The sequence below is a fragment of the Bombina bombina genome, chromosome 4, assembly GCF_027579735.1.
Source record: "Bombina bombina isolate aBomBom1 chromosome 4, aBomBom1.pri, whole genome shotgun sequence".
Classification (NCBI taxonomy): Eukaryota; Metazoa; Chordata; class Amphibia; order Anura; family Bombinatoridae; genus Bombina; species Bombina bombina.
The window spans coordinates 44,609,179-44,625,750 of NC_069502.1; the positions used below are offsets into that span (position 1 = coordinate 44,609,179).

A 16,572-nucleotide genomic window follows, 5' to 3' on the forward strand; every position below is an offset into this window, starting at 1 on the left:
TAAAATTCTATAAACCATTGTTTAAAACTTAAAGTAGAAAGTACTTAATACATAATTGAGCAAGGGGAAGTAAAGTAGGATATTGATACCCAAGACAGATGTTGGTAGATTTGTTGTGGGAGATATGGAGGTTGTAGAAAACCTAAATAATTCTGCTTTGTTTTGTTGCAGTTTGGAAACATTCATCTAATGCAACTGATACAAATGGTAAGGCTAACCCTTCTCCTCATCCAACTGATTAATATTGATTTGATCTTTGCTAGCTGCACCATTAGCTGTTTATTTAAAAAAACTTTATAATAAACATGGTGCAACTAAAACAAATAACTCCTATGTATTAGCTGAAAGTTTTACCTACACACTATGATCAGTGGATTGCTTATCTGGTGCCACTATATAAATGGGATCAGGGGTCAACGGCTGATGAACACTGGCCTGTAAGTTTAACGTGACACTGTAGTCAGAAAACAAAGTACAATATTTGAAAAAAGAATGACTAATGACTAATACTAATAATGTGACACAGCTCTCTCATGGTTCTCTTCCTATCTGACTAACCGTACATTTAGTGTAGCCTTCTCCGGAGCATCCTCTGCCCCATTACCACTTTCTGTTGGGGTTCCTCAAGGCTCTGTCCTTGGTCCCCTTCTCTTTTCAATCTACACGTCATCCCTAGGTTCCTTAAAGTCCCATGGGTTTCAATACCATTTGTATGCCGATGACACCCAAATCTACCTCTCTGCACCAGACCTACCTCCTTCCTTACTAACCCGTGTCACTAACTGTCTTTCTCACATCTCATCTTGGATGTCCTCTCACTACCTTAAGCTAAATCTCTCCAAAACTGAACTCCTTATTTTTCCCCCTTCTTCCAATGTCTCCACCCCCAAAATTTCTATAACTGTTGATAATTCCATCATAACCCCTACCCCGCAAGCCCGATGTCTTGGGGTCACACTTGACTCAGATCTTTCCTTCACTCCTCACATTCAGTCCTTGGCTAAAGCCTGCCGCTTCCACCTTAAAAACATCGCTAAAATTAGACATTTCCTTACACAAGATACAACCAAGATTTTAATCCACTCTCTCATCCTTTCCCGCCTCGACTACTGCAATTCCGTCCTCTCTGGTCTACCTAGCTGCTGCATAGCTCCTTTACAATCCATTATGAATGCTTCTGCCAGGCTCATCTTCCTTACTCGTCGCTCTTCATCTGCTGCACCTCTCTGCCAATCCCTTCACTAGCTTCCTCTTGCCTCTAGGATTAAGCATAAAATCCTCACCCTGACATATAAAGCTCTCAACTGCACTGCTCCCCCCTACATCTCAGAACTTGACTCTAGATACTCTCCCTCCCGTCCCCTTCGATCAGCTCAGGATCTCCTCCTCTCCTCCTCTCTTGTTACTTCCTCACATTCACGTTTACAGGACTTCTCCAGACTGGCCCCGATCTTGTGGAACTCCCTGCCTCACTCCATAAGACTCTCCCCTAGTTTTTACAGCTTCAAGCACTCCCTAAAAACTCTACTATTCAGGGATGCATACAACCAACACTAACCTTCCCTAACACAATTGCTTTCCCCTTGAACCCCTTAGAATGTAAGCCTATGGGCCCAGCTGTTTACAGATCGCTTCATAAGAGCCGACTACAACAGTGAAACTCTCAGCAGGGCCCTCTACCCACTTGACCCCTACAAAAGCTATCCTTTACACCGACTATGTTTACAGCGCTGCGGAATCTGTTGGCGCTCTACAAATACTTGATGATGATGATAATAATAAATATTACTTCTTCACACAGCTCACTATTTTCTTACGCTCCCTGACCATCTGTATTACATCTATAGAGCCACCTACTCATCTACCAGGCACCACAGTCAGTGGCAGTACTGGCTGTGCACAGTATATTGTGTGCACCATACAAAGCAGCAGTTTTCTGTCTTACTTTAGCAGATATAAAGCAATGGGATCTTTTCCAGATAAGCCCCGCCAGTAATGCAAAAAGTGCACGCGGGAAAAGTTAAGCCCCGCCACTTTTGCCAGCAGATCCAATTAATGCACGCACGCTCTGCACGCTATGCAACCTGAGTTCCAGTCAACAAAAGAAGAAAGGGGAGGCTGCTTAGTATGGGAGGAGAGGCTAAGCAGTGTTTAGGATATTATGGTAATAAATACACTAGCAGAGGGAGGGATACACTGGGAAAGGTAAGGCGTGCAAGATGCATTATTTTCTTTTACACCTGCGTGTTTTCTTTTGTGCGTAGCAGTTTGGGAAGGCTGATAGCTGATGTGCTGAGTGACAGACCACACAGCAAGTAAGAGACACCAAACTTTATTAAAGTGACAGCTGTAAGTTTTTAGAGTGTTTAACTTCCACCAGAAGCGTGAATGTTAAAATGAACAAAAAAAAAGTTGTTTTTTTATTGTATGTGTGTGGCATCTTTTATTCTAAAACCTGCAAGTTATATTTAACTTGTTAGAGGCTGGTGCAGTGGTCACTGGGATACATGTTCTTGTAAAACAAAGGGTAAACTTGTAGATTATTTTCTGTTCTACTTGTGTACAAGCATAACCGTTTTTGGATAATTTGCCTAAAGCGTGCAGTTTCTCTCATACCACATTACAGCAAGCGGCTGATTTAAAAGTCTTGGATCTTTTCCAGATATTACAACTTCTTGTAAAACAAAGGGTAAACTTGTAGATTATTTTCGGTTCTACTTGTGTACAAGCATAACCGTTTTTGGATAATTTGCCTAAAGCGTGCAGTTTCTCTCATACCACATTACAGCAAGCGGCTGATTTAAAAGTCTTGGATCTTTTCCAGATATTACAAGTTTCATATCCTGTTTTTTTAAAATGTTTTTTGGGTGGCGGGGCTTAACTTTTTGGCGGGGCTTATCTGGAAAAGATCCAAGCAATGTGCTGGGGAAGGTTAGTTTAGGCAGCACAGCCTGTCAGGGAGCAGTACAAGTAATATAAGTTTAGTTTCCCTCACTGCACAGACTACTTTGTTGCCAAGGTAACCCAGACTGCGCAGGAATTGTAATCAACTACAGAGCACATTTATCTACACCTCTGCTGATGTAAATAGACAACTGTTTCCTTATTTGCTGGGAGCAGTATACTCTACACTTAGGGTTGCACCCTCAGCCATGTTTTCCTGGACACTTTGCTGCAGGGTGTGCAGAGGGCAAAATGCATTGTGCACGTGAACAGCAAGGAATACTGACCCTGGACAGCACTATTCATGTTTCTCCCTGCATACCCTGAAGCATATGTAACTCAAAAGTCTTCAGGAATACAAGGTCGAGGTGGCAACCCTGTCTACACTAGTGTTTTTCAACCCTAGTTCTCAAGTACCCCCAACTGGCTAGATTTTCATGATAGCTGAACTAGAGCACAGGTGAAATAATCAGCTTTCACTCATCAGTTAATTATTTCACCTGTGCTCTAGTTTAGATATCATGAAAATCTGGCCGTTAGGGGTACTTGAGGACTAGAGTTTAGAAACACTGCTTTACATATCTAATACTATTACAGCCAGTGGTGCTGGGTAGATTAGTAGGATGCTCTATATGTGTACTACAGCTAATTTGGGAGCGTAGGAAAATATTGAGCTGTATGGAGAAGAAACAATACTATAGTATAATACAGTTCATAACAGGAAATGACATCACAGGCAAATTCACTCTCAGTTTTTACAACTTTAGCTGAAATATTTAATACATATTAATTTCAAAAATGCTAAACAAGTCATTCTTTTTTCAAATGTTGTACTTTGTTTTCTGACTCCAGAGTCCCTTCAACCTCACAAATGGAAAATTAAAAACATTTATTTAATCAAAACAGTTTCTGAGCTACAAGATCACAGATGACAACAGTATTTTGTTTTGCAGATCACGTCAGGCTTATTTGGTTGATACTTTGATCCTGTAACAAGTGATCTAAAAGAGTAAACCAGTAAATGTAGTTTACCTATATGATAGCAGAACAGCTGGCATTGGGGTGGATCACTTATGAAATGATTCCTCTAATTCTCACAGACTTTAACCGTGAATTGTAGAATTTACATAATTGAGCGAGAGGAAGTAAAGAAGGATATTTAGACTTAAGACAGATGTTGGTAGCTTTGTTGTGGGAGATATGGATGTATTAGAAAACCTAAATAATTCTCTTTTATTTTGTTGCAGTTGTGAATAATTCACCTAAAGGAACAAATATAAATGGTAAGGTTAACCCTTCTCATCATCCAAGTGATTTATACAGATTAAGGGGCCGATTTATCATCTGTCTGTCCGACATGATCAGCTCAGTGGATCATGTCCGCCAGACATCGATGAATGCAGGCTTGTGCAATGCCGTCCCCTGCAGATTGCAGACCACAGCCTCAGAGGCAGCGGACCAGTAAGACCAATTGGCCCTTGATAATGCGGCCCCTTGGTATTTTTTTGAACTTTATAATAAACATGGTCCAACTAAAGCAAATAGCTCATATGTATTAGCTGAAAATGTTATCTACACACTATTAATAGAAGTATTCAAAGATGATCAGTAGATTGCTAATCTAGTGCCAGTATACAAAGGGGATCAGGGACCAATGTCTGGTAAACACTGGCCTGTAAGTTTTTAAATTACTGAGCACAACTACAAAAGAATATTAACTACTCACCATGTGATTGCATTTCCCCTTGTTCCTGCAACTCGGCCCCGCATCTTCATACTGGGCGCCGCCATCTTGGAGCTCAGATATTCTCACATCTTGTGACAGAAGCAGTGCACCCTCACAGATCAGGAATATTGCACACTTTTTGACTGCTGGATCATTTGCTTGGAGTTAGTGTGTATGATACATCATGTGAGCTTTATATTTTTGAAATGTTTACACTTTTACAGTTACATAAAATATATTTAAAAAAACACTCACTAATAATATAGAACAAGGCAGCCACTGCAAAAATGTATCATGCACCCTAACCTAAAACACATTATACAGTTGTTAAACATTTTGACAACCTCATTGATATGTAAATAGACGATGCTTCTGTCAGTGTATGAGAATATCTGTGCTCCAAGATGGCAGCCCCCAGTACAAAGAGGTGGAGCTTCACCATCGGAAAGCTTTGCTGTGTTAAAAAAAGTTGTGCTCAGCAGTTTTATGTCCCTTTTTAACCTCATATATGGAAATGTAATAGAATCTGTTTAATCCAAACAATTTCAAAATTACAAGATCAAATGACAACCGTCTTTTTTTTCTGCATGTCAGGCTTATTTGATTGATATTTTGACCATATAGCAAATCATCTACCAGAGTAAACCAGAAAATAAGGTTTACAGTATCTCACAAAAGTGAGTACACCCCTTGCATTTTTGTAAATATTTTATTATATCTTTTCATGTGACAACACTGAAGAAATGACACTTTGCTACAATGTAAAGTAGTGAGTGTACAGCCTGTATAACAGTGTAAATTTGCTGTCCCCTCAAAATAACTCAACACAGCCATTAATGTCTAAACCATTGGCAACAAAAGTGAGTTCACCCCAAAGTGGAAATGTCCAAATTGGGCCCAAAGTGTCAATATTTTGTGTGGCAACCATTATTTTCCAGCACTGCCTTAACCCTCTTGGGCATGGAGTTCACCAGAGCTTTACAGATTGCCACTGGAGTCCTCTTCCACTCCTCCATGACGACATCACAGAGCTGGTGGATGTTAGAGACCTTGCGCTCCCCCACCTTCCATTTGAGATTGCCCCACAGATGCTCAATAGGGTTTTGGTCTGGAGACATGCTTGGCCAGTCCATCACCTTTACCCTCAGCTTCTTTAGCAAGGCAGTGGTCGGCTTGGAGGTGTGTTTGGGGTTGTTATGTTGGAATACTGCCCTGCAGCCCAGTCTCAGAAGGGTGGGGATCATGCTCTGCTTCAGTATGTCACAGTACATGTTGGCATTCATAGTTCTCTCAATGAACTGTAGCTCCCCAGTGCCGGCATCACTCATGCAGGCCCAGACCATGACACTCCCACCACCATGCTTGACTGTAGGCAAGACACACTTGTATTTGTATTCCTCACCCTATTGCCGCCACACACGCTTGACACCATCTGAACCAAATAAGTTTATCTTGGTCTCATCAGACCACAGGACATGGTTCCAGTAATCCATGTCCTTAGTCTGCTTGTCTTCAGCAAGCTGTTTGCGGGCTTTCTTGTGCATCATCTTTAGAAGAGGCTTCCTTCTGGGACGACAGCCATGTAGACCAATTTGATGCAGTGTGCGGCGTATGGTCTGAGCACTAACAGGCTGACCCCCCACCCCTTCAACCTCTGCAGCAATGCTGGCAGCACTCATATGTATATTTCCCAAAGACAAACTCTGGATATGACGCTGAGCATGTGCACTCAAGTTCTTTGGTCGACCAGGGCAAGGCCTGTTCTGAGTGGAACCTGTCCTGTGAACCGCTGTATTGTCTTGCCCACCATGCTGCAGCTCAGTTTCAGGGTCTTGGCAATCTTCTTATAGCCTAGTCCATTTTTATGTAGAGCAACAATTCTTTTTTTCAGATCCTCAGAGTTCTTTTTCCATGAGGTGCCATGTTGAACTTCCAGTGACCAGAATGAGAGCGAGTGAGAGCGATAACACCAAATTTAACACACCTGCTCCCCATTCACACCTGAGACCTTGTAACACTAACGAGTCACATGACACCGGGGAGGGAAAATGGCTAATTAGGCCCAATTTGGACATTTCCACTTAGGGATGTACTCACTTTTGTTGGCAAGGGTTTAGACATTAATGGCTGTGTGTTCAGTTATTTTGAGGGGACAGCAAATTTACACTGTTATATAGGTTGTACACTCACTCCTTTACATTTTAGCAAAGTGTCATTTCTTCAGTGTTGTCACATGAAAAGATATAAAATATTTACAAAAATGTGAGGGGTGTATTCACTTTTGTAAGATACTGTATGTTAGAAGAACAGCTGAAATTGGGGTAGATCACAATCCCACAGACTTTTTTGTTGAAATATCATTAGAAAAATATTTCTAAGGGATTGCGATCCAGCCCATTATCCTGAACACAATTATCAAAGAAGTACATCTCCTGTAACAAAACTCAAGATTATGTGATTGGGTCAAATGTTTCACAAAGGTTGGAGGCTGATTGTTTTAATAATAATAATAAAGTAAAGTGAATTTAATAGTTACATTTAATATTCAGAATAAAGATATTTCAAAATGTTTTTAACATCTGCAAATGATTTTAAATACCTGCAGATGTAAATCAAATGATATTTAATCTATTGAAATGGACAGGTGGATGGTTTTATAGTTTAAGATTTTAAAAGTTGAGTCAAAGATCTTAAGCAGAAATTATTTTTCAAAGAATCAGCTGTTTATTTTTGCAAACACAATGTCATGAAAAAAAATAATAAACTACACCATGTAATTACATAAGGTTGCTAAAAAGGGCTAATTTATCAATATTTTTAATAATAGAAACATTATCCAAATCACCTATGGCCACAGGACTAAAAACAGTAACAATTATAGACTTGATAAATATTAAACAATACAAAAACTAAAAATAATGACACAATATTATAAAGAAGTCTTTTTAAAATGTGACTCTGAAATGACAGCATTTAAGCTTGAACACCTCCGCGTGTTGCTCAGGGAGGTTTTAGCGACTCTGGATGACTGTGACACCATTGTAGTCCCAGAGAAATTGTATAAAATGGACAAATACTTTGCACTGCCTGTTTACACTGATGTTTTTCCAATCCCTAAGAGGTTTTCAGAAATTATTACTAAGGAATGGGATAGACCAGGTGTGCAGTTCTCTCCCCCTCCTGCTTTTAAGAAAATGTTTCCTATAGATGCCGCTACACGGGACTTGTGTCAGACGGTCCCTAAGGTGGAGGGAGCAGTCTCTACCCTAGCTAAGCGTACAACTATTCCTGTCGAGGACAGTTGTGCTTTCCTAGATCCTATGGATAAGAAATTAGAGGGTTTCCTTAAGAAAATCTTTATACAACAAGGTTTTATTCTCCAGCCTCTTGCATGCATTGCCCCAGTCACTGCTGCAGCGGCTTTCTGGTTCGAGTCTCTGGAGGAGGCTTTACAGGTAGAGACCCCGTTGGATGATATCCTTGACAGGCTTAAAGCTCTTAAGTTAGCCAATTCATTTATTTCTGATGCCGTTTTTCATTTAACCAAGCTAACGGCTAAAAATTCAGGTTTTGCCATTCAGGCACGTAGGGCGCTATGGCTTAAATCCTGGTCAGCTGATGTCACTTCAAAGTCTAAACTTCTCAATATCCCCTTCAAAGGGCAGACCCTATTTGGGCCTGGACTGAAGGAGATGATTTCTGATATTACTGGAGGAAAAGGCCACGCCCTTCCCCAGGATAGGTCCAACAAGTTAAGGACCAAACAGACTAATTTTCGTTCCTTTCGAAACTTCAAGAGTAGCGCAGCTTCATCTTCCTCTTCTACAAAACAAGAGGGAAATTTTGCCCAGTCCAAGCTAGTCTGGAGAACTAACCAGGCTTGGAACAAGGGGAAACAGGCCAAAAAGCCTGCTGCTGCCTTTAAGACAGCATGAAGGAGTAGCCCCCGATCCGGGACCGGATCTAGTGGGGGGCAGACTTTCTCTCTTCACCCAGGCTTGGGCAAGAGACGTCCAGGATCCCTGGGCTCTGGAGATTGTTTCCCAGGGATATCTTCTGGATTTCAAAGCTTTATCTCCAAAGGGGAGATTTCATCTCTCACAATTATCTGCAAACCAGATAAAGAGAGAGGCATTCTTACATTGCGTTCAAGACCTACTAGTTATGGGAGTGATCCACACAGTTCCAAAGGAGGAACAGGGGCAGGGCTTCTATTCAAATCTGTTTATAGTTCCCAAGAAAGAGGGAACTTTCAGACCAATCTTGGATCTAAAGATCCTAAACAAATTTCTCAGGGTCCCATCCTTCAAGATGGAAACTATTCGAACCATCCTACCTATGATCCAGGAGGGTCAATATATGACTACCGTGGATTTAAAGGATGCTTATCTACATATTCCGATACACAGGGATCATCATCAGTTTCTCAGGTTCGCCTTCCTAGACAGGCATTACCAGTTTGTGGCTCTTCACTTTGGGTTAGCCATGGCACCAAGAATCTTTACAAAGGTTCTAGGGTCCCTTCTGGCGGTTCTAAGACTGCGGGGTATAGCAGTAGCCCCTTACCTAGACGACATCCTGATACAGGCGTCAACTTTTCAACTTTTCAAATCGCCAGGTCCCATACGGACATTGTTCTGGCATTCCTAAGGTCTCACGGGTGGAAGGTGAACGAAGGAAAGAGTTCTCTCTCACCTCTCACAAGAGTTTCCTTGCTAGGAACTCTGATAGATTCAGTAGAAATGAAGATTTATCTGACAGAGGTCAGGTTGTCAAAACTTCTAACTTCCTGCCGTGCTCTTTATTCCATTTCTCGTCCGTCAGTGGCTCAGTGTATGGAGGTAATCGGATTAATGGTAGCGGCAATGGACATAGTTCCCGCCTACATCTCAGACCACTGCAACTTTGCATGCTCAATCAGTGGAATGGGGATTACACAGATTAGTCCCCTCAACTAAATCTGGATCAAGAGACCAGGGATTCTCTTCTCTGGTCGCTATCTCGGGTCCATCTGTCCAAGGGAATGAGTTTCCGCAGGCCAGAATGGACTATAGTAACGACAGATGCCAGCCTTCTGGGCTGGGGTGCAGTCTGGAACTCCCTGAAGGCTCAGGGTTCGTGGACTTAGGAGGAGGCCCTCCTTCCGATAAACATTCTGGAACTAAGAGCGATATTCAATGCTCTTCAGGCTTGGCCTCAGCTAGCTGCGGTCAGGTTCATCAGATTTCAGTCGGACAACATCACGACTGTAGCCTATATCAACCATCATGGGGGAACAAGGAGCCCCCTGGCAATGTTGGAGGTTTCAAAGATAATTCTATGGGCAGATGTTCACTCTTGCCATCTCTCAGCTATTCATATCCCAGGAGTAGAGAACTGGGAGGCGGATTTTCTAAGTCAGCAGACTTTTCATCCGGGGGAGTGGGAGCTCCATCCGGAGGTATTTGCCCAGTTGATCCAACTTTGGGGCAAACCAGAACTAGATCTCATGGCGTCTCGTCAGAACGCCAAGCTTCCTTGTTACGGGTCCAGGTCCAGGGTTCCCAAGGCAGCGCTGATAGATGCTCTAGCAGCGCCCTGGTCCTTCAGCCTGGCTTATGTGTTTCCACCGTTTCCTCTGCTCCCTCGTCTGATTGCCAAGATCAAGCAGGAGAGAGCTTCGGTAATCTTGATAGCCCCTGTGTAGCCACGCAGGACTTGGTATGGACTCTGCCGCTAAGGCAGGACCTTCTACTTCAAGGTCCCTTCAAACATCCAAATCTAATTTCTCTACGTCTGACTGCTTGGAGATTGAACGCTTGATTCTATCAAAGTGTGGTTTTTCTGAATCGGTCATTGATACCTTAATTCAGGCTCGAAAGCCTGTCACCAGGAAAATCTATCATAAGATATGGTGTAACTATCTTCATTGGTGTGAATCCAAGGGTTACTCATGGAGTAAGGTCAGGATTCCTAGGATATTATCTTTTCTCCAAGAAGGATTGGAGAAGGGTTTGTCAGCTAGTTCCTTAAAGGGACAGATTTCTGCTCTGTCTATTTTGCACAAACGTCTGGCATTTTGTCAGGCTTTAGTTAGAATCAAGCCTGTGTTTAAACCTGTTTCTCCACCTTGGAGTTTAAATTTAGTTCTTAAAGTTCTTCAAGGGGTCCGTTTGAACCTTTGCATTCCATAGATATTAAGCTTTTATCTTGGAAAGTTCTGTTTTTAGTAGCTATCTCCTCGGCTCGAAGAGTTTCGGTGTTATCTGCTTTACAATGTGATTCCCCTTATCTGATTTTCCATGCAGATAAGGTAGTGTTACGTACCAAACCTAGGTTTCTTCCTAAAGTGGTATCTAATAAGAATATCAATCAGGAGATTGTTGTTCCTTCACTATGTCCTAATCCTTCTTCAAAGAAGGAACGTCTATTACACAATCTTGATGTGGTTCTTGCTTTAAAGTTTTATTTACAAGCTACGAAGGATTTTTGTCAAACATCTGCTTTGTTTGTTGTCTACTCTGGACAGAGGAGAGGCCAAAAGGCTTCGGCAACTTCTCTTTCTTTTTGGCTAAGAAGTATAATACGCTTAGCTTATGAGACTGCTGGCCAGCAGCCTCCTGAAAGAATTACAGCTCATTCTACTAGAGCAGTAGCTTCCACATGGGCTTTTAAACATGAGGCAGAGAAGACGCTACCTGACTGGGAGTCCACTGAGACCAGCCCAGCTGGGGGAGATACAACCGCTGGCTTGACCCCAGTCTCAGCAACTGTATCTCTGGTCCCACTATCCGGTGGCCATCCCTGGGTTTGGACAGAGGAAGGGAGACCCCTGCGGAGTACCGCTACATTTGGTGGCAGCGGTGGGATCATCCCTTCTGTACAGGGAAGGTCCAATCCACCACTGGGATGTGATTTCCATTGGGAGATCCTTCACGAGTAGCAGCTGGAAAGTGGATGGAGCAGCTTTAAAGGGTCCTAAAGTTAAGCACACTTAAAAAAATTTTGGAAGCCAGAGGACGATCAGCCAGTAATAAATCTAAATTACCGAGCTAATGGAAGGCGATCAGTTCCACCCACCGCCCTTGGAGACCCCTGGTGAGTCAGATTTTCAGGGGGAAGTCCGAGCACGATTGGCCCTTTTGGGCCCCGAGCCCACTCAGGAGACTGTTGAAAAAATTATGGCTGATGTGACTGCCATGCAGCAGGCAGAGAGAGAGTTTAGGCTCCACATGGCCGAAATACAGCATCGGCCAGGAAACGGGACCTCTTCTTGCCAGGGGAGCAACAAAGGAACAACGAAGCTGCCCTTTGCTGCATTTAAAGTTTTCAACGAGGCGGAGGGGGATATTGATGCATACCTGCAGGACTTTGAGAAGCAGTGTACTCTACAAGGTGTGGTTTCCAAAGACTGGGTTACAATTTTGGCCAGTAAGTTGACGGGGAGAGCTGCTGAAGCTTACCAGGTAGTTCCCGATGATGATAGCCTGGACTACAGCCGGGTAAAAGAAAGACTGCTGGCCCGTTATGCCATTACTCCGGAGGCCTACCGCAAAACATTCAGAGATCTGCGGAAAAAGGAGAAAGACACTTACATGGAATGGGCCTACCGGATGCACCGGGCCGCATACAACTGGATGCAGGGGTGCCAGGCAACTACCCTGAACCATGCACTGCAGCTGCTACTTCTGGAGCAATTTTACAATTACACATCTTCAGAGGTTAGAGACTGGGTCCGAGACAGGAGACCACTAACTGTGGATGAAGCTGCTCGTCTGGCTGATGAATACCAAGATACCAGGCGGGAGGAGCAATCGGTTCCCTGAGAAATACCCTGGCCCATGTCTCCTCAATCAGCACCACCCCTTCCACAAACGGCAATTCGCCCTAACAGAACCCCAGCAACCACGAACAGAGGTTCCAGGCCCCGGTGCTATGGATGCAAGCAGATAGGACACATCCAGAGAAATTGCACACAAGGTAAACCCCGGCAGGTATAGACCCGGCCCCTACCAGGACCTGTGCGGGATGCTGTCCACCTGGTGACCAGAAAGCCTGCCCCAGTGAGCTTGTTTACAGAAGGGAACCAGCATCCGCTGATTGGTTTAGGAGCAGACCCCCTTGAGACTCAAGAAGTATGGGGGGTGCTCCATGAAGTGGACCCCATCCAAGCAGCTGCTCAGGATAACCGCCGGCAGCTAGTAGTATTAGACAGTCAACCAGCTCAGGGGTTACGAGACACTGGAGCTACCCTAACCCTAATAAAGCCAAATCGAGCTCAGTCAAAGCGGAGGACCAGACGCACTGTCCTAGTCCGGGTGGCAGGGGGAGCAATACATTGGTTAGCCACCACTTTGGTGCATTTGGATTGGGGAGCTGGAAACCATACAATAGAGGCTGGGGTCATGAAAGATCTGCCGGTTGAAATGTTGTTAGGAAATTACCTGGGTCAGCTGACACCAGCCTTTGCAGCATCTACTGGATCAATACTTAAGGAGGCATACCAAGTCACCACTCAAACCTCAGCACAAACTAAAGCCAGCCAGCACATGGAGTGGGCCCAGATGCCTCCATGTTTGGCTTGGGAGCATTTTTGAGTCAGGTTGATAGGACAGTGGGGCTAGCGATTGGATCATCAAGAAATATGTGAGTCTGAGAATTACTGGTTTTGTTTGAGTTATGTTGCATTTGGTCATGTTCTTTCCCGGACACCCCGAAGCCGATCCGTTCAGGATCTAGCCCGGTCTGCCGGACCGTAGGTCAAGGGGGGGCACTGTGACGGTTCTTTAGTCACATACATGGACAATGTGTGAGACAGCGCCATCTATTGGTTGAACTATGCCAAAAACATAACACAGCACCCTCTATTGGTTGCAAGTTCACCACCAAAATGGGTACAAGAGAAGGAATGACTAATTTGCATAAGGCGAAAATAACAGATGGTTATTATTTTTACTGTTTAGAACTACCTAAATCCTCCTTCCTGTTGACAAAGTTATATTCCTTTATTATATTGTTTCCTATATGTTTTTATGTTTATATTTTAAGGAGTGTGTGTCACCATAAGCTTACTGGTGTGTTTTGTAAAAGCTAGTTCTGGGTGAAATAAAGCATTAGGAGTAGTTCCTTCTGGAACAGGTAGTCCTGTCTGATTCTTTCAGGTATACCAGTAGCAGAGGTTCTGACCCGGCATTCTGGCTGCGCCTTTTCCTGCAAGAAAGACCTGCTACACAGTCTGTGGGCCTGTATGCAAAGAGCTGGCCTTGTGAGCCCCAATTGTCTTTTTAAAGACAGTGCAGGGAAAGGAATCAATACCTACCTGAAGAAAGGAGTGAGGCAGAGATCTATTCCTGCCTAGAAGAAACTAGGCAGGGGGGACGCTACCTGCCGGAAGTGTGCAGTGAGGCAGAGGGATTTATTCCTGCCTAGAAGCAGACAGGCAGAGGGGACACTACCTGCCTGGAAGCCCACTGAGGCCAGCCCAGCTGGGGGAGATACAGCTGCTGGCTTGACCCCGGTCTCAGCCACGATAGCCCTGGTCCCACTATTTGGATTTATTCCTGCCTAGGAGCAGACAGGCAGAGGGGACAATACCTGCCAGGAAAGAGCTGCAGGGCAGAGAAGACGCTACCTGACTGGGAGTCCACTGAGACCAGCCCAGCTGAGGGAGATACAGCCTCTGGCTTGACCCCAATCTCAGCAACTGTATCTCTGGTCCCACTATCCGGTGGCCATCCCTGGGTTTTGACAGAGGAAGGGATACCCCTAGCGGAGTACCGCTACAGATACTAAACCCATTTTTCTTCTTTAATGATTCCGATAGAGCAGCAATTTTAAGCAACTTTCTCATTTACTCCTATTATCAATTTTTCTTCGTCGTTTGGGAATCTTTATTTTAAAAAAAGCAGGAATGTAAAGCTTAGGAGCCGGCCCATTTTTGGTTCAGAACCTGGGTTACACTTGCTTATTGGTGGGTAAATGTAGTCCCCAATAAGCAAGCGCTATCCAGGATGCTGAACCTAAAATGGGCTGGCTTCTAAGCTTTAAAATTTCTGTTTTTTACATAAAGATAGGAAAAGAACAAAGAAAATTGATAATAGGAGTAAATTAGAAAGTTGCTTAAAATTACATGCTCTATCTGAATCATGGAAGAAAAAATGTGGGTTTAGTGTCCCTTTAAGCTTCTTTCTGGTAGTTTGGTTTCTGGATTCCTGGGTTTTTAATATAGTCTCCCAGGGTTAATGAATAGGTTTTAGAATGAGGCCTTCCTATGAAGGTTTTTCTGTCCTATGTTTTGTGAATTCCTGTGAAGGCTCAGAGCTTTTCTAGTCGGTTTTGGATCTACAATTTATGTGAGTGATTGTTCCTGTTCCTTTGTTGGTACAGGGAATGGGGTTTATTCTAACCTCAGATTCAGACCATCTCTGGTTCCAAAGGCTCAGAACTAATCTTTCAGATTTTTTATTTTCTAAAAACTGACTATTTGTATTTTTTTCTACTTATTTTGCAAGGTCAGTTTATGCCATAATAGTTTTATGGGATGTTTATCTTCATGTTTTCTATTATCTTTGAACACCAACAGTTTTCTCGGTTTGCCTATCTTGTCTAGCATTTTTAGTTTAATGCTCTACCGTTTGATCTGGGTTCAACCCCCCAGAATATTTTCCTAGGTCTTGGGTACCCTCATGTCTGTAATCAGAACTCAGGATTTAGCAGTGTTTCCTTTTCTGGACAATTTATTGATTCAAACTGTTACTTTTTGTTCAGCATCAAGGTTGGAAAAAAAAATTCCAACTAGTTTGCTGATTTCTTGGATTAAGTTTGTTGTTTCTCAGATTTAGTTTCCATGAATCTTTCCTTGACATTTTTACTGAGTATGAAGCCAGTGTCCGCCTGTCTAAACCTTCTGTTACTTTCTTATCCCTCAGTTGCTCAATGCATAGAGGCGTTAGGTTGCATGTTTGCAGCTTTGGATGCTATTCCATTCACTCGCTTTCTCATGGAACCTCTTCAGCTTTGGATGCGTTGGCAGTGATGCAGGGGTCTTTCTCTGCTATTTCAAGGATTTATCTAGATTTCAGTTTGAGCCGCCAGTCTCGGTTTTGGTGGCTCTATCATCAGCTTATTTTGCAGAGGGCTTATTATTCATCCTACTGGATCTGTAGTCTTTACATATGCAAGTCTTTCAGGATGGTAGGCCGTCTGGGGGTCTCAGAAAGTGCAAGTCCTTCAGAGTTGGCCTCTGTTGGAAAGGCAGTTTTATCTCTGATTTCAGTTAGACTATGTTTCGCCGGTAGCATATGTCAATCATCAAGGAGGAACTCTCAGTTCCATGACCATGAGGGAAGTATTGTGTTTTCTTTCCTGGGCAGAAGTAAATTGTTGTTAAATTTCTGCTGTTCATATTCCTGGAGTGAACAACTGGGAAACTCAGTTGTTAGTGTTGTCCTCAAGGAGAGGGGTCTCTTCATCTGGATATCTTCTATCAGAGAGTGGATCTTTGGGGTACCCCAGAGAGAGTTCTGATGGTCTTTTGTTTCATTCTTTGACTTTTCAGGTACTGTGTGAGGTCCAAATGTGTTTTGTTCTCTTGGTAACCCTTGTTGAAAAAGAGTACCACATAAACTGTACTAGTGGAAGTAAGCTGCTGATTGGTGCCTGCACACATTTGTCTCTTGTGATTGGCTAACTAGATATGTTCAGATAGCTGCCAGTAGTGCAGTGCTGCTCCTTCAGCAAAACATAACAAGAGAATGAAGCAAATCTGATGATAGAAGTCAATTGAAAAGTTTTTTTAAATGGTATGTTTTATTGAAATTATGAAAGAAAATGTTGGGGTTTCCTGCTCCTTTAAGCAGAGCGAGTTTCTGATTCTGATTTTTTATAAGGTTTTGTATAACTTTTTTTATTTCTGTAAGGATCAT

At 43.1% G+C, this 16,572-nt stretch overlaps 1 protein-coding gene across 1 annotated transcript in view; it reads left to right on the forward strand.

The window, feature by feature from the left end:
- Nucleotides 1–16,572, forward strand: part of LOC128655883 (uncharacterized) — a 96,056-nt gene that overhangs the window by 36,295 nt on the left and 43,189 nt on the right. The window contains exons 4-5 of the mRNA XM_053709472.1: nt 172–207; nt 4,191–4,226. Of these exons, the coding sequence (XP_053565447.1) occupies nt 172–207; nt 4,191–4,226 (72 nt within the window). The remainder of the gene's footprint in view (nt 1–171; nt 208–4,190; nt 4,227–16,572) is intronic.